The sequence below is a fragment of the Petaurus breviceps genome, unplaced genomic scaffold (assembly GCF_028583685.1).
Source record: "Petaurus breviceps papuanus isolate PSGF00001 unplaced genomic scaffold, PetGlider_PUasm1.0 37, whole genome shotgun sequence".
NCBI classification, from domain to species: domain Eukaryota; kingdom Metazoa; phylum Chordata; class Mammalia; order Diprotodontia; family Petauridae; genus Petaurus; species Petaurus breviceps.
Window position 1 is genome coordinate 78,868,090 of NW_027186296.1, and position 26,568 is coordinate 78,894,657.

The window sequence follows — 26,568 nt, forward strand, 5'->3', positions numbered from 1 at the left end:
GGTCCTTATCTGTTGGGTAACAACGGTCCCCTCCGGATCCGATGGGGTCCTTATCTGTTGGGTAACAACGGTCCCCTCCGGATCCGAAGGGGTCCTTATCTGTGGGGTAACAACGATCCCCTCCGGATCCGATGGGGTCCTTATCTGTGGGGTAACAACGATCCCCTCCGGATCCGATGGGGTCCTTATCTGTGGGGTAACAACGATCCCCTCCAGCTCCAATAGGATCCTTATCTTTTGGGTAACAACAATCTCCTCCAGATCCAGTGGGGTCCTTATCTTTTGGGAACAATGATCCTGATGTATCCTTCTCGAATAATAATAATAAAAGCTATTATCTATAGCACTCTAAAATTGGCAAAGAATTTTACATCCACTATCTCATTTGGTCTTCATAACAACCCTGCTATTGTTAGTTCCCCTTCTACAGATGAGGAAACTGAAGCTGAAGTAGATTAAGCAACTTGTCCAAGGTCACCCAGCTAAATAAAAGTCCAAACTCTAGTCTTCCTGTCCTTCGGTTCATCACTCCTTCCATTGTGTCACCTAGCTTCCTACCACTACTCTCATGCCTCACATAGCTAAAGTTAAAACCTTCCCTGGTGGGTGGGAAGGTGCTTCCCTTATCCAGTGTTGCCTGGTTTGCTTCTTCTCTGGAAATCTTGAAGTCCCCAACAAGCAGCTTTGACCAACTGGGACAGTCTTCCACGACATTTCCACTGCCTTCTGTCCTTGTCTTTACTTGTCCTTACTTTCCTTTCTTATCCCAGTAGACAGGAAGGGGGAGGAAAAAAAAGGAAATGGTTTCCTAAATACACCCCAGAGTGATAGCTTGTGCCCTGCAAAAGACAACCTTGACCCTTCCCTGCAACCTCAGGGACTCCATGTCTCTTCCTCACCTTACAAAATGAAACAGACTCATGTTGTCTCCCTCTTCCCCAAATGGTCTTAAAGGGACCTCTCCTCACTTCTTTTCTCAGAAGGAAGAAAGGACTAACTGTAAACCTCCTTATTTTCTACTTGAGAATCTGGGGGAGACCATGTCACTCAAAAAAAGGGGATTATTACCAAAGGTAACAGAAATGTTGTTGCAGAAACAACCTTGGGCTGGGAGTGACGTGGCCTAGGCTCCAGTCTCAGCTCTGCCACTACTGAGCTAAGTGATCCTGACCAAGTCACTGTACACCTGTGGGCTTTCTCTTTACCTTCTGAAAAATGGGAATAATTCATGTCCTGGCTGGCTTCCAGGGGTGTTGCAAATAACCAAAAGAAAGGAGATAAAATATGAGGAGCCAGAGGGGGTTTTCTAAGGTCCCTTTCAGTTCAAAGGGTCTATGAATAGGTTGTATTACTATGATGATCGCTAACAAGGCTCTCAGTACTAGGAAAACATGCATTTTTGAGTACCTTCTAAAGGTGAACTGCAAAGCTAGGAAATAAGCAAGTGGCAGTAATGAAGGCAATGATTCGCTAGGAAAACCCACACTGGCTGTACCCCCACCCTCCTTCAATCTGGCATGTAACCATTGTGGGGGCAGGCAGGTAGTCCATGCAGGACCCTGGTGCAACACCATACCCTACACAAGCACACACAGTTCATGCAGTGAGTGGTACCTGTGAGATCCCTCTTGGGAGACTCGGCCCAGCTGGACATCCACACTTCCAAATCCCCAGAGAGAAAGGCAGCAGAGAAACAGAATCAGAGAGGAAGAAAGCATCAGTTAGATAATCAGGCAAACCGGAAGGGCCAGGAGCTCACTCATCAAGACAAAGAAAGGAAATAACATTAGAGCCACTACAGATAGAGGCCAACACACTGGACGGCCAGCTGGTCAGGGGCTGGTGTCATCTCTGGAAGAGCCACAGTGGGGGTAGGATAGGGGCTAATGAAGTGTTTGCTGAGACCCAGGAATCTCCAAAGTGCTCCAGAATCCTGACTGATTTCCTGGATCTGGCCCTACCATCATATTAGTATTGGCCTAAAAAAAAAAAAAAAAGCAACCCTGACCCTTCCTTCCTTATATCTCTCCACCACAACAAACCATCCAACTGAAACTCCAAAAAGTTAAATGACTTAGACACATAATTACACAGTTAATAAGGGTTAGGAGTAGGATTTGACCCCATTTCCTTCCCAAATGGCCTGGAGGTAGTAGTTGAATTATAGTAGATAATATCAAGGGCTAGGGTTGGGGAAAAGAGGTAGGAATTGTTTCATTTCAATGTTTTTGTATACCTAGTGTTTGGCACATAGTAGGTGCTTAATAAATGTTTGGTTGATAACCAATCAGAGAGGATGCAGTGAATGGTACAGTGGAAAAGGCACTGGGCCAGGAGTAAGGAGAACTGAGTTCTAGTCACAAATTTGCAACTGACTTGTTGACACTGGGAAAGTAATTTCCCCTCTTTAGGACTCACTCTCTTCTGTAGAATGTAGAAACTGGACAATCCTTTAGTGCCTCGACTATTCAAAGTTTTTGCTAAGTATTTATTGCTTGTTCAACCTTCTGTTGGGCTGTCTGATGAGGAGAGATAGAGAAGGAAAAGAAAGACCCTGTTGGTCCACTCTGGATGGTGTGAGAAGATTCATATAAGCAATAGGAATCCATACCTATGTATTATCAAGGGCTACACTGCATGGTATGTACAGAAAGGGCTGAAGGAATGAAGGGAAGGGGGACATCACTCCCGCTTAGTGTTAGGGTGGTCAGGAAAGGAATCTTGGAAGTATCAGGACTTGAGCCTGGCCTTGAAGGATGAGGTGAGAGTCAAATAACTGAGAAGCCTTCTCCATGTAGGAATACTACACAAACTCCATTTCTGGAAAGTTTTCTGAAGAGGTTAGGTTAAGATTCGCTAAGGAGATGAGAAGGACTTTGCAGGTAGTGATGATGAGTTACCAAATAACCATGGATCTTGCCAGGCTAAAGGGCTCAATCTCCATTCTTCAGGAAGGCCTGCTAGCCTCTAACCCAGAAGAGACCACATTTCTATGGTGCTTTTAAGGTTTACAAATGGTTTCCCCCACAACAACCCTGTGGGATTGGTAATGCAAATATTATCTCTCTCTCTCTCTCTTCCCCCACCTTCTCTCTCACACACACACACACACACACACACACACACACACACACACACATTTTAAAGATAATAACAGGACTGCAGAGAAATTAAATTTTTCTCACAGTCACACAACTAATGAGTATCACAGTCAGGATTTGAATTCACAGCACCTAACTCTAGGTTCAATACATTGTCCCTTAAGAAGAGGCACCTTTAGATTAAAATATTTGAATGATAAGGAGAGTATAAGAAAAAGGGCCCCCTCACTTGTACATTGGGAAATAGACTAGAAGTGGTCCTGACTTTTAAAAAAAGTTATATAAATTTTTAGAATCATAGCTTTAGAGTTGGAAGAAAATTTCCCCCCTACAATATGATATATTTCCCAATTCCTCAGATGCATAAAATGAATCTGGTTGCTCTGGTCCCCTCCCCCATATAGCACAGTCTGCTCCCTAGTGGGAAGGACTCATCCTGCCTTCTTACAACATCCAGAGGGGAGAGCTGGGATCCACACTTTGAGCCTTTGGCCCTCAAGTGCCTGTCCTCCAGCCAGGAAGCAGACAAGGCTGTTGGCTCTGGGTTGGGAAGGGATGGAGGTTGGGGAGGGGAGGGAGGAGGGAGACAGACAGACAGAGAACAAAGAGATGCCAAAAAAAAAAAAAGAGAGAGAGAAAATGACATACAAAGAGATAGAAACAAAAACAGTGAAGAGAAAGAGAATGATAGTGAAGGTCAAACAAAATAAAGAGGGAGACAAAAAAAGAGAAGTACAAGAACAGACTCAGTAAGATGAAATGAGAGAGAGAGAGAGAGAGAGAGAGAGAGAGAGAATGTGACACAGAAGGACAGCTGGGGAGAGAACAGAGGGGTGGTACAAAGAGACACAGGAGGAGAGACAGAAACAAAAACAAAATAAAACTAGAGACTGTGGGGAGGGAGGAAGGGAGGAAGAGATGAAGGGAGAGAAGTAGAGAGAAGAGGAGGGAAGAGGGGAGAGAGGGAGAGGGGAGGAAGGGGGAAAGGGAGGGGGAAGGAAGAGAGACAAAAGATAGAGAAGATGAGGAGGCAGGGGGATCAGGAAAGAAGGGTTCCATTCAGCTGAGCCACTATGACCTATACAGATCATCAGTTCCTGAATTCCCATTGTCCTGCCAGCAGCAACCACAAGGTTTTGGGAAGGACAAACCTGGATGAGGGCACTCACTTGATCAGCAGGTCTGGACCCACAGGCAATCATGAGGAGCATCTGATATGTGACAATTCAAAGTGCAGTGGGAAGTACTGGTTTAATTCAGAGGATGTCTCTGCTATTTACTAGATATTTGACAGATTACTTTATCCCTCTGAGCCTTAGTCTCCCTGTCTGTAAAGTGCCAGGTTTGGATTAGATACAGAGGATTTTGTGTGTGTGTCTTGTAGATCCCTTTCAGTGAAGCCCCTCTCAGAATCATGTTTTCTTTATTCTCTTCCTTCCTTCCTTCCTTCTTTCATTCTTTCTTTTCCTGGTTATTTTGGGGGGGAGGTAAAGCAGGGTTAAGTGACTTGCCCAGGGTCACACTGTAAGCTTCTGAGACCATATTTGAACTCAGTTCCTCCTGTCTCCAGGGCTGGTGCTCTACCCACTGCGCCACCTACATGCTCCCAGAATCACATTTTAAAGTGAATAAAATAAAATGCATAGAGAAAACTGATTACATTGAAATAAAATTATCAAAATAAGTGCAAAACAAGTTCACAGACCCCAGGCTAAGAATTCCTTATCACCAGATGATCTAAAAGGTCACTTTCAGCTCTAAATCCTAAAGTTCTAAAAGGCAAGGATTCTTTTACAAAAACAATTCTCCCCTTTGGAAGAAGATTCACTTGAAATAGCAGGAGCATACCTAAGAGATCATTAGTCTAAATCTGTTCAGTTTAGAGAGGAGGGACCTGAAGCTCAGAGAGGGAGATGATTGGCCCAAGGTCACACTATCAATGGACAGCACAGCTAAGACTGGGACCCAGGCCCTCAGATTTCTAGTTCTGCACTCTTCCCTTAGACCAACATTATTCCCATTAGTACTTTGAAGCTGCTCCTTTTTCCTTTGAGGTCTCTATAGCTGGGGGGAAGGTGGGGGTGGTGAACAAAACAAGCCCATCCTCTGCCCTTGGGCCAGGTCCCCTAGGAGCTAGATTTCTCAGAAATCAAAGCCTGTGTGTGGGAAGCCAGGCTCCAGGACGGAATGTGCAGCTGACCTTCAGGGTGGTATAGCCAGGCAGTCAGGGATTGGTCAGTTTCCCAGTTCAGGTAGAAAGTAGGGGGTGGAGTGCTGGAGGTAAAGCAAGGAGTGCCCTGGGACCAAGGCCAGCTCAGGACACATACTACACGGGTACTCGACAGCTGTACCCAAGGAAAGCTGCTCTGAACTCTACAGTAAGTGGGATCTCAGCTAGAAGCATGAGGGGAGCCCTGTGGGACCAGCCCCACCTCCAGCTCAGCCTGGATCCACTACAGCTATCCACAGATGGGAAGATGCCTTGGGAGGCATGGAATGGGAGAAATGAGGGAGGAATGGGAGTCATTTCTCCACCCTGCTAAACAAGCTTGCACAGGCCCCAGCCAAAGACAGGTGCAGGTGCTCTAAGGGGCCCTGGACAGGGTAGGACCGGGATGGCCCAAGCCTACTGCTTGCAGCTGCTGCTGCCTGATCCTATGTTAGCTCACAGACATGGGCCAGGAGAAACCAAGTTGATTGGGAGTCAGGAAACTGGAGTAAGTTACCTCTTTCAATGTCAATTTCCTCATCTGTAAAATGGGGAAAGCAAACATTCCAGCCCTGCCTATTTCACAGCATTATTGTAAGAAACTAATGAAAGCTCTTTGAAAACGGTAAAAACAACTAAGTTGTTGTTGACGTTGCTAAAGAAAGTAATGGTGGCATGGTGGACAAAGGGCCAAGCTCAGAGTTAGTCCTGACCTGACTGGGTGAGCCTGGGAAAGTAATTTAACCTTACAGTGCATAAAGCAACGTTCTAAGACTAGGAACTGCAGAAAACTTGCTGATCTGCATTGGTAGAAGGGATTTTCTCACTGGGAGGTCCTCACACCAATAGAATCACATGTCTAGAGGCCCCTAAAATCACTGTGGAGCCAGTGGAGGAGGGAGGCAGAAGAGGGGTTGCAAATAGGACACATATCTGACTTCCAAGTTTCAAGTGCTCTGCCTTCATTCCTCCTCAACACACAGCTGGTCTAGATCTTGGTGGTCCCAGCACCGACAGTGACACCCCTTCCTCTTTCTATTGTTCATCATCAAATGCCTTCCCCAATTCCCACTAGTCCCTGGCCAAGCCTGTACATTCACATGGAGGCACTGGCCTAGAAAAGATGGATGGGGCCCAAGGAAGAAAGATGAAGTCATTAGCCTTGTAGTATCCCCCCCAATTCCGCCTCCCTATCCTAGGACCTCCTCCTGACTAGGGGGAGAAGCTTGCAATGAAGACAAAATGAGGGTTTGAGATGTACAGACAAGGTAACATTCTATAGTGGGAATCTTGGAGTCAGGATTCTTGTCCCAGTTCTTTTAAAATAACTAGCTGTCCTACCTTGGACAGGTCAAGATTACCTCTCTGGGCCTTAGTTTTCTCAATTAGAAAAGGGGGATTGGACTAATTGATCTCTGAAGTCCCTTATAATTGTCAAATTCTATGGTATATTAATTCTTTTCTTTTGTCTTTTTGGAGGGGGGGAAGGCAGGGCAATTGGGGTTAAGTGACTAGCCCAAGGTCACATGGCTAGTAAGTGTTAAAGTGTCTGAAGCTGGATTTGAACTCAAGTCCTCCTGACTCTAGGGCTGGTGCTCTATTCACTGCGTCACCCAGCTGTCCCCATATTAATTCTTCCAAGAATCTGCATGGCCATGGGCTGGGAGTTACTTAAATTGGAACCCAGGTCTCCTGACTAGCAAGCAAGTGCTTTTTCCTCTGAACTAGTGTCTCTAAAAGCCAAAAAATGTCACCCACCCAGGAAAGGCTGTAGATTTCTAGCATCTGCTGCCTTTCAAACAGACATTGGTTTATGTATAAATAACCGAGTCTGATTCAAAAGAAAGATAGATGGTGCAGGAAATGAGCATCTGAACAGTACAACTCGATTATCTGTAATGTCTGATGGGAGCTGAGCAGAGCTCAGTCCCCAGCTGCTCCTGCAGGGAGCCTCTGACTCTCTCTCTCCCCTCCACTCAGTGTCTGGACCAATCTCCACCCCCTCTCAGATGCCACGTAAACAGAGCTATACACACACACACACACACACACACATGCATACACATACACATACACATAACATGCACACAACCAGCCCCCTGCATCACCACTCCTCACTCCTCCTCTCTCCACCCCCACCTCCAACCACTTGGAAAATTCTTCACATCTGGCTTTCACGTGATGGAACCGTGCCTTGCCTTAGGAGCTGGTCCTCCCATGAGGCCAAATTGGATGGGATAGAATGACTGCAGGACCTAGAAAGAGGGAGCAGGCCAGAGAACTGACCCCCTACTTCTTGGAGAAAGGGGCCCAGGGAAGGGGAGACATGGCCCTGGTTCTGTCCTTTTGTGGGTTAGGAAACTAGCCCTGCAGGACTATCACTTTGGTTTGGTCTCCTGGGGTCCAGCAGTTTTCCCCCTGTGAGAGGCATTTCAGCTATTCATGGCAGAATAAAAAGACCCCTGAGCTGGACCAACTCTGTAGCTCACTCACTATCTGAATCTGGGCAAGTCACTCCCTCTCTTTAGGCATCAGGCTCCTCCTCCACAAAATGATGGCTGGAATAGATCATCTCTAAATCCTAGCCCTGCCGTGCATTCATTCAGGACAGCAGAATGGAGGGAGCAATGGACTGGAGTCAGAGTACTTGGGTTTGAATCCAATCTCTCACATTTATTACTTGTACGAATATCATTGAGTCATTTTACCTCTCTGAGACTAAGCTACATCAACTGTAAAGTAAGGTAGCTTAAATAATGTCTAAACCTTAATTCTATGATCCCATGGTCCCATCTGTAGGCTTGAGTGAAGGTTTAAGGCCTGCCCAGAGAGTACATACTCTCACTTTCTGGGCGGCCCTCTGGCAGGGGTGTGCCATGTCCCCAAAGGGATAGGGTAAGATCATCTGAATTTTCACATTTGTGAACTTACACATCTAGGATTCCATCTCTCTCAGAGAACCTGAAGACCAGGTAGGGATGGAGGTGAGCAGAGGTCACAATCAGCCCTTCAGAGCTTAGGGTCATGTCCCCCAAACCGTGAGCTTCTCTCAAGAAAAGAATGTAGGTCTATTTCTTCACATTTTTATTTTCTTAGAACACTGAATACTAAAAGGGACCATGCCGGTCTTCTTATTTTAATGATAAAGAAAATGGGGCTAGGGCAGCTAGGTGGTGTAGTGAACAAAGCACCGGCCCTGGAGTCAGGAGGACCTGAGTTCAAGTGCCTCAGACACTTAACACTTACTAGCCAAGTAACCTTAGGCAAGTCACATAACCTCAATTTCCCTGCCCTCCCCACTCCAAAAAGCAATCAATCAATCAATCAACCAACCAATCAATCAATCAATCAATCAATCAATGAAAAGAAAAGGGGGCCTAGAGAGTAAGGAGTAATTTGGCAGAGGTACCTAACACAGTGATGGAAGTGGAATTATATCCCCTGAGGTCACCATTCTTTCTAACTTCTCCCATTGCCTTTTGAACTCATTTCTATTTCTGGGTTGTGCCACCCCTTAGGGGCAGTATAGTATAGTGAGTGGAAAGAGTGCTGGACTTGTAATCAGAAGGGACCTGGGTTCAAATCCCGACTGACACTCACTAGCTGAATGACCACAGGCAAGTCACTTAACTTCCTTCCTTTTTTTTTTTTTTTTTGCCTTTTGGAGGGCATTTGGGGTTAAGTAACTTGCCCAAGGTTACAGGCTAGTTTTTTTTTTTGTGTGTGGGTGTTAAGTGTCTGAGGCCAGAACCGAACTCAGGTCCTCCTGACTCCAGGGCTGGTGCTTTACTCACTGTGCCACCTAGCGGCCCCCACTTAACTTCTTTGAGACTCAGTTTCCCCAACTGTTGAAATGGGGATAATAATCATAATGCCTATCTTACAAGATTGTTCTGACTCAAATAAAAGAATGGTTATATAATAATAATAATTACATATGTATAAATTTTCACTATACAAAGTAGGATTTGGCCTAAAATTTATTTTCCTGGGCAATATATAAATAACTCCACAGACTCTCAGAGTCAGAAAGGACCTCTAAAGTAATCTAAGCCACCCCTCTCTTCATTGTAGGAATCTCTGCTACAGTATCCCTGAGAGGCAGGCATCTATCCTTTCCTTGCATGCCTGCGATGATGGGGGGGGGCTCAGCACAAGGCATCCAGGCCCAGTGCTGGACACTTCTCATTATTAGATGCTCTTCCTAAGATTTGATCCAACAAATATTTACTGAATGACCATGATGTAAACCCTAGAGCAGCTAAGGGTTCTGTGAGACAAAGGTGAAGGAAAGTGTTCTATTAAAGGGGTAATATTTGTGCAGAAGCACAAGACAGATCCCAAGAATCTAATCAGTTGCCAAACCTTATTAACCTTATCTTTTGCACTGGTTCCCTTCCCACCACTTACATAGCCTCTACCCTTGATGCTCACCACATCTTCTCTGAACCACCATAATAACTTCTAATTGGTCTCCCTATTTTTGGACTTTCTCCCCTCCAATCTATCCTCCACACAGCTGAGGAATTGGTCATTCTAAAACACAGCTCCGACTATGTCTGCCCTCCTACATCCTCGGCTGAAAAATCTTAAATGGTACCCTATTGCCTCTAGGGTATAAGAGAAAATCCTAAGCCAGGCATGTAAAGCCCTCCACAGTCTGGATCCTACCTATCTTGTCTGACATTACACTCCTTCATGTCTTCGGTCTTTGTGTCTCTCTGTCTCTCTCTCCTCTCTGTGTCTCTGTCTCTCTCAGTAGAGGGACTGCTCACTGCAGGGGCAGCCCCACCACTGACTTGCTCTGTTTCCAACTTGGGCGAGTTCAGCACTCCTCAGCCTGGTGTGGGGATTCCTGATTGGCTTTGGACTCTCCAGAGATCTGCCAGCCTCAGTCTCCCTGTGTGCAGGCCTGCACTACTACATCTAGCACCACTTGGATTATTTTCCATAACATACACACTAGCCTGGTGGTTGTCCCCATATTGGCCAAATCCACAAAATATATGCCTCAATTTGCCTCCTGAGTCCCTTGCCTGTCTGACAAGAGCTAGGGAGCATATTTCAACATGAGGCTTATGGGGTTATGGCAGACTATAGACTCCTAATTCAATTATTCTCCCTGATTTCTCTTCTCTGCTCTGAATTCACCAAAATTACCAAAATGATATCCCTAAAACACACCATGTCATTCCCCTACTCAAGAATTTTAAGTAACTGTAGGATAAAATACAAACTGCAATGTTTGGCATTTAAAGTCCATTCTTTCTAGGTTTACTTTCTAGAATTTCTACTTTACTTTCTAGATTTATTTCACCTTGCTTCCTTCATGCATTCTACATTCTAAGCAAACCAGCCTAGAGGCTTTCTTTCCCCAGACTTCCTGGGGAAAGAAACTTCCTTTCTTGAGCCTCACACCAAAATGGACTCCCTCAACTATGCTTATTAGAATTCTTATCTTCCTTCAACTCAGATGTCTGCTTCCTATGAGAAGCCTTACATGATCTCTCTCTCTCTCTCTCTCTCTCTCTCTCTCTCTCCCTCCCTCCCTCCCTCCCTCCCTCCCTCCCCTTATTAAATTATCTTTTAGGTACTATCTGTGTGTATATTGTACCCTCTCCATAAAGACTCATAAGTGCCTCTGGAGAAAGAGTAGTTTTCATTTATTCTGAGTATCTATTAGTCAGTCAGTCAATAAACATTTATTAAGTGCCTTCTATTTGTCAAGCATTGTGCTAAATGTTGTGACTACTAAAAGGGGTAAAAAACAGTTCCTGCCCTTGAGGAGCTTACAGTCTAATGGGAGAGCCAGCACAAGTTGTACACAGGATAAACAGGAAATAACCCAAAGAATGATACACTAGAATTAAGAAGAATGGCCACAAAAGGCAAGAGACATAGGATGACAGTTATCTGGGATGGAAGGATCAAGGGTGGGGGTGGGGATTCAGGATAGGGGAGACATAGGTACATCTGTAGGTGGTAGGAAAGGAGTCAGAATTAAGAGGTGTTGGGAAAGGATTCCTGTAGAAGATGGGATTTTAGCTGAGACCTGAAGGAAGCCAAGGAAGCCAGTAGGTGGAGATGATGGGGGAGTACATTCCAGGCATGGGGAACAACAGTCATTGAAAATGCCCAAAGCTAAGAGATAAAGTTTCTTATCTGAGGAATAGCCATGAGGCCAGTCTCACTGGATCAAAGAGTATGTGGTGGGGTGTAAGGTGTAAGACTAGAAAGTGCGGAGGGAGGGAGGGAGGGAGGGATAAGGTTATGAAGGGCTTTGAATGCCAATTTGATCTTGGAGGTGACAGGAAGTCTACTGAGTAGGGGGGCAACATGCTGGATGTGCACTTTAGGAAAGTCACATTGGTGGCAGAATGGGGAAGAGAGAGACTTGAGACAAGCTGACCACCAGCAGATTACTGCAATAGTCTAAAGGACTTGAACCAGGATGGCTGCAGGGTCAGAGGAGTGAAGAAGAGGGATGTTTCAACACAAAATTGACAGACTTTGGCAACAGATTGAATATGTGGGCATGAGAGATAGTGAACATTTAAGACTGACACTTAGATTGAAAGCCTGGGATGATAGCGTTGCCTTCTACATTAACAGGGAAGTTAAGGGGAAGGGGAGAATTTAGAGGGAAAGATAATATTTCCAATTTTGGACATGTTCAGTTTCAGATGTCTCCTGGACATTCAGTTTTAAATATCTGAAAAGCAAATGGAGATGCAAGACTGAAGGTTAGCAGAGAGGTCGGGGCAGGATAGGTAGATTTGATGAGACTAGATAACCAAGTGAAGTGGTATAGAGGGAGAAGAAAGGCCCAAGACAGAACCCTGGGGGATACCTACCAATGTAGATGATGATCCAGCAAAGGAAACTGAATAGTCAGAGAGAGAGGAGAATAAGAAGAAAATGGTGTCCCAAAAATCTAAAGAGAAGAGAATATTAAGGAGAAGGTGAACAACAGTGTCAAAGGCTGCAGAGAGGTCAAAGACAATGAAGATTGAGGAAAGACCATTGGATTTGGTGATTAAGAGATCACTAGTAACTTTGGAGAGAGCAGTTTCAGTGGGATGATGAGAATGGAAGCTGGATTTTAAGGGATTAAGAAGAGGAGTTAAATGGAGACACTTATTGTAGACAGCCTTTTCGAGGAGTTTAGCCACAAAAGGCAAAATGAGATATAGGATGATAGATAGGTAGCTAGAAGGATCAAGGGTAGGGGGTGGGTGGGGGTGGGGACTAAGGATGGGGATGACATGGGCATATCTGTAGATGGTAGGGAAGGAGTCGGTAGACATGGAGAGGTTGAAGATAAATGATAAGAGTGGGGATGACAGAGCAGGCAATCTGTTGGAAGAGATGGGATAAACTGGAATTGCTTGGGCAAGCAGAGGACTGGGCCTTGGTAATGAGTAAGGTCACCTCTTTTTTCAGACAGGAGTGGAGGAAATGGCCAGCACACAATAGTGTTTAATACTCATAAATAATTGTACCACCTCTCTAAAGCCTCTAAGAACCTCAAAATGGGATAAAACGGGCAATATTTCACAGGATTACTGTAAGGAAAGCACTTTATTTCTCAGGCTAAAATGTCCTGTTCTATGCATTGGAAGAAGCCTCAGATGTCACCTAGGCCAACCTCTTGGTACCCAATGGAGAAATCTCCAACGAAATGAACAAGAGAGAAGTCTTTAATTGTTCTTTGCAAGATTTTTCAGTGTTGTTTCATGATGTTTATTTCAGAGAAACAGAAAAAACAGAGAAACCAGTGATAACATGGTTCAGTACTGGTTAGGGCAATGGCAGGTGGAGAGAGTAGGCTTGGGGCTGAGAAGGAGGCTCTGAATCAGGAAAATGCTTCTTTTATGGCCTCTCCCCAGTCCACCTGCCATGAATCCCATCTTGGACAGTACCTGGCCCTGCAGGCAGTCAGACAGCTTTTCTGAAACAAGGGATAAGGTATATCAGCTGCAGGACAGAGAGAAGAGAGCAAAAGAGGACAGGGGACGGGGAGGTGGGGAGGAGGATAAATGGCTCCTTTAATTAAATCCTGATGATCAAGTGCAAGCAGAGAAGCCTTGCCAGAGGAAGAGTGGCAGTAGGGTACTTGATGGGACAGTTCTGAATGGGGGTGGGGGGGGTGAGGTAGCAAGGGAATTTATGTAACACCCCCAGGAAAACTGTAGCCAACCCTTGCCCCTCCCTGCCTGATGCAGAACAAAGGTGTAGAAATCCTTTGGACCAGGGGTTCACAAAGCTTCTCTAGGGGCTATTGACAATTCACAACTGAGATCAGTATTTGGGATCTTGTCACCAATGTCATCACTTCACATAGACCTCACCCTCCCTCCCTTTGGAAATTGTCATACACACACATACACACACACACACACACATACACACACACACAGAGCCACATCCCTCAAAATATCTAACATGGTTGGAGTGGAGTAAGACTTGGCAGGTTGGGAGAAGTCATGGGGTTGAGAGATTTATTAAAGTGCCTCTTTACCACTGTACCCCCACAGAGGGACCCTGGAAGGCAGAACATGAGGGAGAAAGTTGGTAACTATTATCCTAAGCATAGGAAAGTGTGATAACTTGTCCAATGTCATTGCTAATAGCATCAAAGCAGGGACCAGAACCCAGGTGTCCCTTCCCAGACCAGTAGACTTTCTTTGAGATTCTGATGCTTATAACACCTAAATGCAGCTCTATCTCAACTGCTTGGGCCCTATGAAGAGATGGGAAGCCTTAGAAAAAGGAAAAAAAATTCAGGGAAATGAGAGAGGAGAGAAAATACATTTTTTTCTAAAGATGTTTATATTCTCTTTTTAACAATCTGTTGGGTAAATAGAAAAAAAAAACAAACCAAATATTTGCTTTTCCCAAATGTTTCCAGTCTTTTCCAACCTAAAATATACCCATGATAATTTAAGAAGTGAACAAAATCATAAATACTATATTTCTATGCTAACAGCATGGCCTGAAATCTGCAGAAGGCAGCAAGAACTATAAAGGTTGCCTATACTTCTGTTTTCCCTAGGATGTATGGAAATTCATCATTAGTCAAGAGTCACACATGAATAGACTGAGAAGGGTTGCTACCTTTAGGCTGATGGCTGGAGGCTGGTGGGTCTTTATGCCTGCCTAGGTGGCACTGTGGATAGAGTGCTAAGACCTGGAATCAGGAAGACCCCAGCTCAAATGTGACCTAATAATAGCCGTGTGACCGGGCAAGTCACTTAACCTTGGTCTGTCCCAAGGTGGTTGTGAAGAAAACATGAGATTATTGTAAAGCACTTTGCAAACCTTCAAGTGTTATATAAATGCTAGCTATCATCCTCCTACCCCTGATTATTATTATTATTCATTATCATCAATTGTAAGATGTGCTGTTGGGAGGTGGTTTGGTTTGTTTGTTTGTTTTTTACAGTAATCAGCAGCTGATGGTACAACAGACAGAGCACAGGTCTGGAGTCAGGAAGACCTGAGTTCAAATCTGGTCTTAGACACTCACTATGTGACCCTAAGCAAGTCACTTCACCCTATTCACCTCAGTTTCCTCATCTGTAAATGAGCTGGAGAAGGAAATGGCAAACCACTCCAGTACCTTTGCCAAGAAAATCCCAAATGGGGTCATGGAGAGTTGGATACCACTGAACAATGACAATGATCGTAGTTTCAATTTCACAGAATTCCCAAATTCCAAAGTTGGAAGGGAACTGAGTCGTCCTCCAAGTCCAATTCTTACGCGAATAAGAATCCTTTGCAAAATACCCAGCAAGTGTTCATCCAGCCTTGGCCCCAAGACCTCCAGTGAAGGAAACCTCTAGGGACAGCCCATGCTACTTTGGGAAAGCTCTCATTGTCTGAAAGCCAGACTACATCTCCTTATTTGTAACTTTAACCACTGCTCCTCATTCTGTGGGTTGGGACCCAACTAGCTTGAAGACAGTGATCATCATCCCCCCTTTCTCGCCAGGCTTTATTTCTCTAGGTCAAACACCCCCAGTTCCTTTAAGGCATCCTCCACTGTGGCAGGAACTTAAGACCCCTCACCATTCTGACTGCCTTCCACTGCAGTCCTTTCTAAACTGGGTGCACAGCCCAAACAATACTGCAGAGGAGACCCGACCTGTCCTCTCACCCCCTCTCTCTGTCTCTCTGTCTCTGTCTCTGTCTCTGTCTCTCTCTCTCTCACTCTCCCTCCCACCTCACAGGGCTCACATCAATGCCAGCCTTATAATGGACGCCCAATTGGCACAGCCTACTGTAGCTCAGAACTCCCAAGCTCAAGATGACCGTCAGCGCCAGCCTCCCAGGTAGCTTTGGTCATAAGCACACACCACCAAGCCAAGTATCATGCTTCTCCCAGTGCAGCCCAAACTGCCATCCAACTATTCTTTTCACATGGTGAGGCTGGTTTCTGAAATCCAAGGAAAACTTCACATCTATCTATATTAAACCGTATCCCTTAGATTCAGCCCAGAGTTTTAGCTCGTTGAGATCTTTCTGGACCTGCTTTGTTAGCTATCCCTCCCAGTGCCAGTCCATGTCATGGTATAGTAGAAAGAGCACTTGCCTCGGAGTCAGGAAGAAATGTATTCAAATTTCAGCCCTGGCAATTATTAGCTATGTGACCTTGGGCAAAAGCACAAAACCTTCCCTGAGTCTAGTTAACGCATCTGTTATATGGGGGTAATATTATCTGTGGTACCTACCTGCCTTACAGGATTGTTCTGAAAGAAGACCTTTGTAAACCTTAAAGCTCTATGGAAATTCTACCTATTATTATTTCCTCATCCTACCCCTGGGAGGAAGTCAAATGGTATAGGTATCATTGTTCCCATTTTAGAGATGAAGGATAGCTAAGTGATACAGTGGATAGCTGTTGAACCTGAAGTTTAAGTCTGGGCTCAGACACTTATTAGCTGTGTGACCTTGGGTAAGTCGCTTAACCCATCTGCCTCCTTTTCCTCTATGTAAAATGAGTATAATAATAGCACCTACATCCCACAGTGTTTGAAGGGATAAAATGAGATCACATTTGTAAAGCACTATATAACCTTAAAGCACTATATAAATGCTATTATTATTGTCATTAATTATCATAATTGTTTTCATTGTTATTTAGGCAGTCATGTTCAATTCTCCATGACCCCATTTGGTGTTTTCTTGGCAAAGGTGCTGGAGTGATTTGCCATTTCCTTCTCCAGCTCATTTTCCAGATGAGGAAACTGAGGCAAATGGTGAAGTGCCTTCCCAGGGTGACAGAATAAGTAAGCGTTTCAGGACAGATTTGAACTCAGATCTTCCTGAGTCCAGGGCCAAGCACTCTCTCCAGTGAGCCACCTAGCCACCCTCATTATTATTATTAGTTATTAATAGCAGCAGTAGTAGTAAGGATCTAAGACAAAGAGAAGTGGGAAAAAAAAAAACGACTTGTTCAAGGTAGTCCCACAGTTAATAAAAGTCAGAGTTCAGTCTTCTGACTGTAAGCTATAGGATTCAGATCTTAAAGAGACCTTAGTGATTATCCAGGTCCAGATCAAACTTTTTGGTCTCAGGACCTCTTTAAACTCTTTCTCTTTTGCTTTTTTTTTGGAGGGGGAAGGCAGGGCAATTGGGGTTAAGTGACTTGCCCAAGTTCACATGGCTAGTAAGTGTTAAGTGTCGGAGGTCAGATTTGGACTCAGGTCCTCCTGACTCCAGGGCCAGTGCTCTATTCACTGTGCCACCTAGCCACCCAGGACCTCTTTAAACTCTTAAAAATGATTGAGGACCTCCCCCAAAAAAGATTTTGTTTATTTGGGTTATAACTATCTATTAATATTTACCATATTGAAAATTAGACCGTCATTATTATTATTATTATTAAAACAGTTTCAACCTTGTGGATACTCTGAAAGGGTCTTGGGAACCCTCAGGGTCCTTAGACCATACTCTGAGAACCACTGATGAAATCCAACCCTCCATATTTTACAAAGGAGAAAACTGAGATCCGGGGTAGTTAAGTAAATTGCCAAAGGTACTAAATATTAGAACTGACCTCTAGTCATAGAATCATAAGCTTCTATCTCTTCAGGCACAAACCCGAGAATGTAGCCATGAACTTCATCAGTAAATAAGTATGGAAAAGGCTACAAGCATCCAAGACAAGATATACCTCAAAAAAATAAAAGTTGCCTTGTCCCATTGAAGGGAATTTCACACCTTTTTCTGGGACACAGAAGAGGTAGGAGGGGTTTCTTTCTCTTGGGAACTTCAGAATCATGGATTTAGAACTGGAAATGAAGTCTAAGACCACCCCCTTCATTTTACAGATGAGGTCCAAAGAGAGAAAGGATTTTTCCAGGGTCACACAGACAGTCCTATCAGAGCCATGCCTTTGGACACCAGATTCTATGTTGTTTCCACTGCACCACGGCGCTCTCTAGGGCTTCTCACAAAGACCCTGGATAAAAAGGTTCCTACCAGGGCCTCTGGCTCACTCACCATACATGAGAACTCAGCTTCCCTCTGGGCCCCTGGGTCCCCCAACAGACACAGACACACAGACCTTCCCCCCCCACACACACACCAGTCAGGTCTCCGGAACTCCAGGAAGCTGGGCTAGTGGTCCAGGAACCACGATGGTCACAGAACCCCTTGCCCCTCTGCTGTCTTTTCCCTCGGCCAGACTGCATCCATTTCAGTGATGGAGAATGGAATTAATCTGAGTTTTGTGCATTAAGGGAATAATATCTTCTGGGCACAAGGCCCATGGTGGATATGGGATCTGATTCATCTTCCAGAAAGCTTCACACTCTGTCTTCATGTCTCAGTGGCAGCTCAATTGAGAAGCCAGGTAGCTTCTGAAGGCCCCGGGTTCCTTCCTGAAATAGGAGTATTATTGAGACACTCCTTCCAATGCCTCCAATCTTTATCCCATTCGATTGCTCCAAGGAAACTGTTTAATGCCAGTTCAGCAGATCCAGTCTTCTCTTCAAAAGAATTTTTTTTTGGCTCCTCATCAAAATCCTCACCATTGCATACTAAAAATACTGTATACACAAAGCCTTCCAAACTATTAAGTGGCTGTGTTCCAAAAGTTTAGAAGATGGGTATTTGGAACTCAGAGCACATTTTCCCACAGATATAATGTTATGTGTTTTGGTTAAGTTCCCAGGTTAGCCCACAAAAACCTATTTAGTTAGTAATGTAGCTGAAACTCTAGTACTAATATACTTAGCCTGAGTCCTGAGATTATGGGAGGAAAAGAAAGAAAAAAAGTTCTCTCCCTTTCTTAGAGGCAAAACCAGAGGGTCTCAACAAAATGTGAAGTCTGCCTTTAGCCTCTTCTACCTCCCCTTTCTTTATCTTTTCTACTTCTTAATTCTTTTATTCCTCAGGCCTCTAAGGCAAGGCAGCTAGATGGCACAGTGGGTCTGGAGTCAGGAAGATTTGAATTCAAATCTAGCCTCAGATACTTACTAGCTGTGTAACCCTGGACAAGTCACTTAACCTGTTTGCCTCAGCTGTCTCAACTGTAAAATGGGAATAATAATAGTACCTACATTACAGTTGTGAGAAACAAATGAAATACTATTTGTAAAAGTACTTAACACAGTGCATGACACATAGTAGGCATTTTATAAATGCTTATTCCCTCCTTCTCTCCGCAACTCTGACTTCTACCCATGTCTATCCTCCTCATTACACTGCCCCATACTTCAAAATGGCTGCTTCTGCAATTAAAACCACCCATTCCTTCAGTCCAGTTAATTTTGACTAGGAATAATTTATACTGGGCTAAAGAGGAAAGACACCTAATTGGAATGATTCACACTAAGGTGTGAATGACTAAGAACTCTCCAAGGGGGTATGTGCATTTTAAAAATAGGCACTTCTGAAATGAAAGGAATCTCGGAGGGTATTTCAGGGAAACTAAAAAAAAAATCCTCTCAGTTTAGAGGAAGATATTTGGAGGCAGAAAGGTCCCCCAAGTAAGCGGACATGATCAGTTCTCCTAAGCAGAGAAGGAAGGGGAGTGGGGGAAGGGGGAGTGAAGAGCACCAGAGAGCAGATTTTTGTAGCAATGGATGTTCTAATTTGGAGACCATTCTCTATTCTTTCCCATCTAATATTTCCCCTGAGTCTCACAATAACCTCATGTGATAGACAAAACATGCAGTATCATTCCCATTTTACAGATGAGACTACTTGAGGACCTAGAAGGTCAAAGTTACATGGCTAACAAGTGAGCAGGTTGGGGCTAGAACTCAGGTCTCCTGATTCTTGGGTCTAATGGCTTTTTTTTTAACCACACTCACACTGGCTGGGTCATCTGAGGACTAGAATGTTCAAGAAGATTTAGAGGACTTCCCTCTCTTCTCAGCATCCAAGTCAGCTAGGCTAGAGAATAGTGCTAGCTCTCCAGAAAGGAAGAATGTGTGCAGAAACATCCAGAAACAGATTCACTCTGTCCATCGCCTCACTGCCAAAAGGAGGTGGGTTCAAGTGCAGCCAAAACCAAGATGCCTCTTTCTACTTTCCAATTAGACTTATTTCCAAATTGGGTGGTGACACCATGACATCAGGCAATAGGAGAGGTCTGTTTGAGTAAAAATTTTGAAACATGATGCCTCTAATAAGACACATTCACTTCTGGAACAGGTCACTGGGAGATGTCAGGAAAAGTCTTGGGTGCATTCACAAAGGAGATAGAGCTCAAGCCCAGAGGACTTTGCTCCAGATGGATGGTCAGGGTAAGCCAAAGCCTTGAAAACTGCACCTGAAAACAGACATGCTCCTATGATACAATCCTGTTTGGACAAATGCTACCCTTTTCTCCCATTGCCCCCTGCATGTACCCTTTACTTCGTCAGAAGGCTTCCATGCACACCATATTCACTGTGGCCCTGAGACCCATGTCCATGTTTTTCTGCCTGTTAGGAAGCCCTCCTTTCCTTCTCTTCCTCTCTAGCCAAGTTCTCTTCAAAGCTACACTCTCAGTCCTACCACCTCCAGGAAGCCTTTCCTCACCAGAACATCTCACAATTATCTCTCTCTCTCTCTCTCATTGAATGCTTATCATGACTTACTCCATTTTGTCATTTCTTGGGTATCTCCTCTGCTAGACTAAAAGCTCCCAATGGCCAGGAGCCATATTTTATCCTTCTTCAACAACATGAGTTAAACTTGGCATACTAGGATCATGAGATTTGAAGGGAACTTAAAATATTGTCTAGTTCAATGCCTTCATTTTACAGATAACCAGATTGAGGCAAGAGAACTGAAGCAGCTTTGCCCAGTGTCACACACATAGCAGCAGAGTACAGGGAAGAGAATACTGACTCAGAAAGCAGAAGGCCTGAGTTCAAATCCAGCCTTTGATGCATCCCATCTTTGCAACCTTGTGCAAGTCACCAAACTTCTCTTGAGTCTCAGTTTCCTCATCTGTCAAATGAAAAGATTGGACAAGATGGCATCTGAGATTCCTTCCAGCTCTGGATTGATGATCTTAAATGTATCTAAGTGGCAGGGCAGTATTTCAAACTCAATTCATGACTCTAAATCTAATGCTCCGTCTACCACACCATATTCAACAAAAATGGGTTACATTCAATTGAGAACTCAGAGAACATTAGGTTTTACTTAGAACTTCTAGTCCTGGGGTCTATGAATTTGTTAAATAAATAAATATATGTGTGTGTATAGATAAACAGATAATAGATATAGATATATACACATGTATTCATACATATACACATATAAAAATACAAACTAGATTTTAATATAATCGGTTTCCTTTGCATTTTATTTCATACATTTTAAAACATTGTTCTGAGAAGAGATCCATAGATTTTACCAGACTTCCAAAGGGATCCATGACACAAAAAACAGTTAAGAATCCCTTCTCTATAATCCAACTCTCATTTTACAGGTGAAGGAAGGGAGGCCCTGAGACGGGATATGGTTTCCACAAGGACACAAAGCTAGTCAATGGCGGAGCTGGGACTATTCTGCAAGTCTCCTGATACCTACACCTGGTGAAGGGGGAAGGAGAAGGCTCTTTTCCAATGCCCCATCAAGCTGCCTCTATTTTTAATTGAAGTAGAAGTCTCAGATTGTCTCCAGTAAGAAATCTAGGCGATATTCTTGATTCTTAAAGAAAGAATTTCTTTGGGCTCCTCTCTTTACACAATTAATGAAGCTCCATAGTTGGCTTTCATGAATCCAAGTTTGGATCAGAAAGACAGCTTGGCCGTCTTTGATGTCAGGCGGGGTCATTAATTATTGGGGAAACATGTGAAGATGGCTATAAACTCTGTGTTGTTGTTTTCCTGAATCATGTGGCCTCTCTTACACAAGTCCCATGAATACCCAGCATTACTTGGTGATGTTGGAAGGCAGAGAGGAGAAGGGAAAAACAAGACAAAGGACAAAGGCCTGGGAGCCAAGAGACTCAGTTCTAGTCTCAATTTGGAGACTAAGTTCCTGTGTGACCTTTGACAAGTCATTTCTTTGAGTCTCCATTTCCCCATCTCATAAAATGCTGGCGCTGGGTTGAAATGCTCTCTAAGGGTCCTTCTAGATCTAATATTCTATATTTCTGGGGGCCATCCCCAGGTGTCCTGATTTATATCTTGCCACTGGACCCAGACTGCCCCAGAGCAGAAAGTGAGGTTGATGACCTTTCACAGCCCTCCCTCAATTAAACTGACCTCACCTGCTACTCACTGCATCATCTTCCTGATGTCATGGTCCTCTTTAAGAACAAACAACAACAATATGATCTTTCTAGGCTCCCTCTAAGTGACAATGAGAATGGCGGTGGCTGGAAAGGGGTAGGAATATAAAATCAATCTTCCGCTGTTAAGAAGCTTATTAATGAAAAGTGGCCTTTGAATCACTTGGCAAAATGTCAAGCAGTCCAGCACCACAGACCATAATGAGTTAGACCTAGTAATTCAGAACATCTGATCGTTGGGATGGAAGCTGGCTTAAGGGTATATCAATACAAACATTTCGGGTCCAAGAAGGGCTCATCTAAAAATCTTCTTGTCTAACCCCCTCATTTTATAGATGATGAAGAAAAAGATAAGAAAGGGAAAGTGATTTGCCCCAAAAGATCACTTGGACAAGTAGGCTTATGCAACACAACCAGTGAGTAGCAGAGATGGGACCAGAACAAGGCCTGGGGTCTCCTGGCTTTCAGCCCTGTGCTCTTTCCATTATGGTGCACAGCTCAATTCTCAAGAAGGGAATTATCAAGGAAATGTTTAAGCAAAATCTCAGAGAAAATGGTAAGTTTGCCTAAGAGAACACATTTCCTTAAGTGCTTTACAGCATCCATTTGCATTTTGTTCAAGGAATGTGACAATCACAGATGATTCATAGCTCTTCATTAAAAGCAAGTCCAATAGAATCTCTACATAAGCAACATTTTGCTTACTCACATCCCAGCAATGTCATGAAATTTCCTAATTCCATGAAGCTCTGGCCAGTCACCTGGCATCATGGGAATGTTCCCACTTGGAACTGGATAGTTAAAAAAAAACACATTAGATTTGAGATGAGAAGACATGTCTCTCCCAGTTCTCTTCAAACCCCTTGGGCAAACCACTTCACCTCACTTTTTTTTCTCCATGAAATGAGGAGATTGAACTGGCCTGGCCTGGCCTGGCCTCCAAGGTCCTTCTGGCTCTGGCATTCTGTGATTCTGTCCTCCTGTCTTTGATGAGGATGCTGGGGGAATGTTCTCTCCAACAGAGCCTCAGTTTCTCCATGGAAGGGTTTCCTCAAGAGCACAGAAGCCACATTCACAAAAATTCTGGGGAAATTCTCAAGGAGGCTTCTGAAGGAAGTTGAATGGAAGGGTCAAATGCTGCCTCCTCCTCCAGGAAATATTCTCGGCCCCGCCCTCCCCCTCAGCCAGAAGAACTCTTTTCCTCCTCTGAATGCCTTCAGCTTTGTTCTTACCCCTCCCCTCTTCTGACCCCTTTTATTTTGTAGTACAGTTATTTTTGAACATGTCTTACCTCCCTTACTAGACTATGAGTGACTTTTCCTCTGAAGGCAGGGATAGTGACTTAGCTGTATTCCCCTCAGCATTTAGCAAAGGTAATTACACAGAAGAGTACTCTAGGTCTTACCATATTTTACAGATGAGGAAACTGAGGCTTTGCCCAGGTCACCTGTTTAGTTAGTGACTTACTAGGCCTAGAACCAAGATCAGTATAGTCAAACAATCATATGTTCACAGATCTAGAACTGGAAAGAAACTTGGAGGCCATTTTGGAGGGAATTTGATCCCCTCGTTTGATAGTTGAGGAAATTAAAGCCCAAGGAGGTTAAAACGACCTGCCCAAAGTCACATGGATAGTAAGCATCAGTGGCAGGATTTGAACCTAGGTACTCGGACTCTGGGTCCAATGCCCTTTCTACTCTCCCATGCTATCTGATTCCTAACTAATCCAAGGTTCTTTCCATTATGACATACTTCCTCCCTATTCCAAAGTAAGTCTCATCCTATCAGATGCCACTCCAAGTATTGGTCACCCAGAATTAAGCTCAGCTCCCAATGCCAAATGAAATTTCCCACCATAGATTGTACCCAATCAAAGACAGCCATCACCATAACAGGACCACTCTTCTGGATGCATTCAATGCAATGGCCCTGAGACCATGGCTCAAGTCTTAGCCAAAATGACCCCAAACAACTTCATATTGTGCTTTGAAATCAGAGAGGTGGCTCAATGGATAGAGTACTGGGTTTGGAGTCAGGAAGATTCAAGTTCCTGAGTTAAAATCTGGCCTCAGACACTTACTAGCCATGTGACCCTGGGCAAGTCACTTCATCCTGTTTGCCTCAGTCTCCTCATCTGTAAAAACAAGCTGGAGAAGAAAATGACAGACCACTCCAGCATCTCTGCCAAGAAAACCCCAAATGGAGTCACGGACAGTCAGACACAACTGAAAAATGAGTGAATAACAACAATGAAACTCAACTATATCCTAGCATCCCGCAGCTCACAAAAACACACATCTTCTCAACTCCCAACAACTCCCAAGAACAGCCCAAACTAGATAAAAAATGTAACAAGGAAATGCTTAACAAAAATAAATAAAAACACAATGAAACAGAGATAATATTAATAGGCAGTTTTCTAAGTCAATATGTGCCCACAGGGATCCTTCTGCATATTCTAGTGCCCCCCCCCCTTCAATCTGAGCTTCATACAACTGCCCGAGAGAACTGGTTTGTGAGTGAGTTGGAGGCAGGTGGCAGGAAGAGGAGGAAGATGGGTGTAAACATTTTACCAATCCCTGTCACTCCTCCAAACGGGCAAGGGGTGCTGAGAAGAGGGCTTGTCAGTAAGAGGGGCCCTGGATGGAGCTGACTCAGGCTCCTGGTGGGGAGGGTGGTCCATTAGAGACAATCTCTGTAGTTCACAATGGAGCCTGCTCCAAGCAGGAGAAGCTGCAGCTGACACAAGATAACAGCACACGCGCACGCGCGCGCACACGCACGCACGCACACACACGAACTCGCAGCAAAGGACCACAGACTCCCATTGAGCACATGCAGATACACAACACATACCCTTAACACATATAATACTTGTAAACAGACACTCCAACCTGCAAAACATCCTGATATCCATATATACTCAACATGCAAACAACACTGAACTTGTACTACGCCCCAAATACACAAGTCCCAACATCCCTTGACATATACAACACCCAACACAGCCAATGCACAGAATACATACCCCAACATATTCAATGCAAACAACACATGTACAAACATAACAAAATACATACACCTTAGCCCCACAATGAAGACTCTAATGTGCACCTAAGTACATAGATAATCAACACCTCTCAGTGATGAAATCCTTTTACTGGCCCTCTTGTCCCAAGGCAGGAGACTCAGAAGGAGGGTCAGAGAAAACCTGGTGACTTAGCTTGGTACTTTCCTCCCCTTTCTTCCCCCTAGTCCAGCTACTAGTCTAGCTCATAACCCAGCTAACATTTCAGGCACTGTTATCCCCACCTCTCCTTTCTCAATTGGCCCCTAGGACTTGGTTTCCACCCTCTGAAGTCCTTATGAATATTGGTGAACCTGCCCTTCCACCTTCTCAGCTTCAGGCAGGAGGAAGAGGCCCTAATGGTCTCCAGTGAAGGAGGGAGGGGCTGAGGTCAGGAGTAGCCAATCCATTAAAGCTCCATTTGGTATAAGTACAACCTGCCCAGCCTGATTAATGTCCAGCTGATCAACAAATGCCCAGTGCAAGAGGAGATGCAGTAACCCTTTATTATCCTCCTCAAAGAGGGACAGAAAAATAAACCTCCAAACCTCTGGGAGTAGGAAGCTGGGTTGAGGGCTGGGACCCAGAAAGAGAAAAGGACTCATTTTCTAGAAGGCTGGACCCATCAGTAAACATTCATCAGAGATCTTCCCCATCTCCACCTCCCCTCTTCCCCACCCCCACCCCCCTGCCTTCCCCAAACACATCCAGAGAAGGGAGAACAGGAGCTTTGGGGTCAGGCTGCTAGCATGCCTGGAAAAGAAGAGAGGAGAGGAAAAGGAAAGAAGAAGAAGGGAAGAGAGGAGAAGGAGAGGAGGAGAGGAAGAGAGGAGAGGACTAGGTTTTGGTTTAGATTTGGGGTTTTCTGTTGGATAGCTCTTCCTGGGCATGCTGAGGGGCTGGTTATGTGCCATGAAGTAGATGACCCCTGGATATGGCACCCATCCAAATAAAATTGCATTTCATACTATGGCAAACAGGTGAGAAACCTCAAGAAAAATGTATCCCAAATGCTTTGGAATGCAAATCACTCTGCATGACCCCCAGATCATCTGGAAAGAGCCTCTAGAGTACATGCAACAGGCAGAAGAGAAAGAAATGACAGTCCAGAGGTCCCACTGCTTACCTGATTTCCTCTTTGAACTTCCATAGTCCCTGAAAAAGAAGCAACAGCAGATAGACATGGTTAGCCTCAGTGTGTCTGGCTACTCTTCTGAGCCCTGGAGAGGAGCCCCAGGCTCCCACCCAGAGGCCCCAATCTCTCCCACTGGCTGCTGCTTCCAGGCAAAGGGATCGAGGAATCCCCTGCGCAAGGGCTGGCCAGCCCCACTCAGGCTCAGGCTCAGCTCTGAGAGCAGCTGGTGCTGCAGTCAGACTCTGGCAAAGCCATGTGATCCCCAAGGCAGGGAGAACCTTCCGCAGAGCTGCGGTACAGGCACGCATAGCC

General features: G+C 44.5%; 1 protein-coding gene across 7 annotated transcripts in view; it reads right to left on the reverse strand.

Annotated features, from left to right (window-relative positions):
• The window catches only part of SH3PXD2A (SH3 and PX domains 2A), a 351,487-nt gene that overhangs the window by 105,230 nt on the left and 219,689 nt on the right, over nt 1-26,568 (reverse strand). For 5 of the 7 annotated variants that reach the window (XM_069098881.1, XM_069098880.1, XM_069098878.1 and 2 more), the window contains 2 exons: nt 26,248-26,276; nt 1,615-1,659 (listed from right to left, as the gene is read on the reverse strand). In XM_069098881.1, coding sequence (XP_068954982.1) covers nt 1,615-1,659; nt 26,248-26,276 — 74 coding nt within the window. Of the gene's footprint in view, nt 1-1,614; nt 1,660-26,247; nt 26,482-26,568 lie in introns of those variants that run through there. The other 2 variants (XM_069098879.1, XM_069098883.1) reach the window with 2 other exon arrangements.